This window comes from the organism of the source record quoted next (genome assembly GCF_019968955.1).
Source record: "MAG: Porospora cf. gigantea A chromosome Unknown PgA_NODE_8650_length_1362_cov_1669.35, whole genome shotgun sequence".
NCBI lineage: Eukaryota > Apicomplexa > Conoidasida > Eugregarinorida > Porosporidae > Porospora > Porospora cf. gigantea A.
The window spans coordinates 1-1,362 of record NW_027151934.1 but is presented as its reverse complement, the minus strand read 5'-3'; the positions used below and the strand labels follow the sequence as shown (position 1 = coordinate 1,362).

Below are 1,362 nucleotides of genomic sequence, written 5' to 3'. Positions count from 1 at the left end.
TTCTGCCCCCGGTTCTCCTTTGCGGAGCAGTCACGGCTCCCAAGGTGAACGGGAAATCCAAGAGCCGAGCGATCCAGTGGACACCTGAGTGTACCGCTGCGGTCCAGCTCGCCGTTCAACGGCTCTCGGAGTCAGTCCTCACCATTCCAGTAGAAGGTGACGAGTACCTCCTGGAGACGGATGCCTCGAGCATCGCAGTCGGGTCCATCCTCTCGGTTAAACGAGAGGACCGATGGCTTCCGGTTGCGTTCCACTCGAAGGCCCTTACGGGCCCGATGGAACGCTGGCCCGTCTACGAGCAAGAAGCATTCGCGATCGTTGAAGGCGTGAGGAAGTTCGACGCCTTCCTCCGAGGCCGAGCTTTCACGGTCCACACGGACCATGCCAGCCTCCGGTGGATGCTGGAGGCGACTAAGGGAAAAGTTGCTCGCTGGGCCAGCCGGCTCGCCGAGTATGAGATGACGATCCTCCACAAGAGTGGAACGTCTCTCTCCCACGTCGACTTCCTCTCGCGCTACCTCGACTCCGACCCGGACCCCGGTCTAGAGCCCCGAATGACTCTAGTCGGAACGGTCCCGGCCGAGGAAAAAGAGGCTTTAGAGCGAGCTGCGATCCTGAGGATCCTCGGCTGGGCTGAAGAGCCCCCAGACCAAGACCCTCCTTCCCTCTCTGACTGTTCGGAGCAAGGGAAGCCTGAAGTAGAAGAAGCACCCCCACCTGAAGATCTGCCCGACGCAGACGTCCCGACGGAGGTCTTCGAGGAGTTAGAGGCCAAGAACCTCGCAGGGAACCCCAAGAGCGATTCCCCCAACCCTCAAGAACCGGACCCCGAAGGCGCGATTCCTCGACCTACTCGGACTCTCATGCCGACACTAAAACAGGTCGTCGCCGCCCAAGCAGGTGACGAAAGCGCGATTGGCAGTGCCTACTCCCGCAGGGACGGTACCGTATTTTTCCACGGCCGTATCTATATCCCACCCGGACGCTGGCGCCAGGAAGCTATAGCGGCGTGTCACTCCCTCTGCCCCTTCAAGCACGCAGGGATCAAGAAGACACGCGCTACCCTACTCAAGGTCTACAACTGGCCTGGATTACATCAAGACGTGTGCTCTCACTTGGCGGCCTGCCCGTCGTGTGCACGCAACAGAGTCGATACCGCCCATCTCCAAGGGTTTCAGAAGTCACATCCTGTGGAAGGACCGTTCCGACGGGTCCACATTGACCACTGGAGCTGTCCCTACGCTGGGAAAACTTGGGATGTGCTGACCATAATCGACTCGCACACTAAGTGGGCTGAGGCTCAAGTGGTGACCAGCAAGTCCGCCGAGGCCACAATGGAGGTCTTCTTCGGCGAATGGGTCT

The 1,362-nt window shown here is 59.9% G+C and overlaps 1 protein-coding gene across 2 annotated transcripts; it reads left to right on the top strand.

Annotated features, from left to right (window-relative positions):
• Window positions 1-30: 30 nt before the first annotated feature.
• Window positions 31-1,362, top strand: KVP18_002278 (uncharacterized protein; the record flags this gene model as incomplete). 2 transcript variants are annotated; one of them, XM_067953036.1, is made up of 1 exon in its annotated part: window positions 31-1,358. In XM_067953036.1, a coding segment is annotated over one exon (1,328 nt), but the record flags the coding sequence as incomplete, so codon positions are not given. The 2 variants fall into 2 exon arrangements, with proteins under 2 accessions (XP_067806056.1, XP_067806055.1); XM_067953035.1 differs by having other exon boundaries at window positions 276-1,362.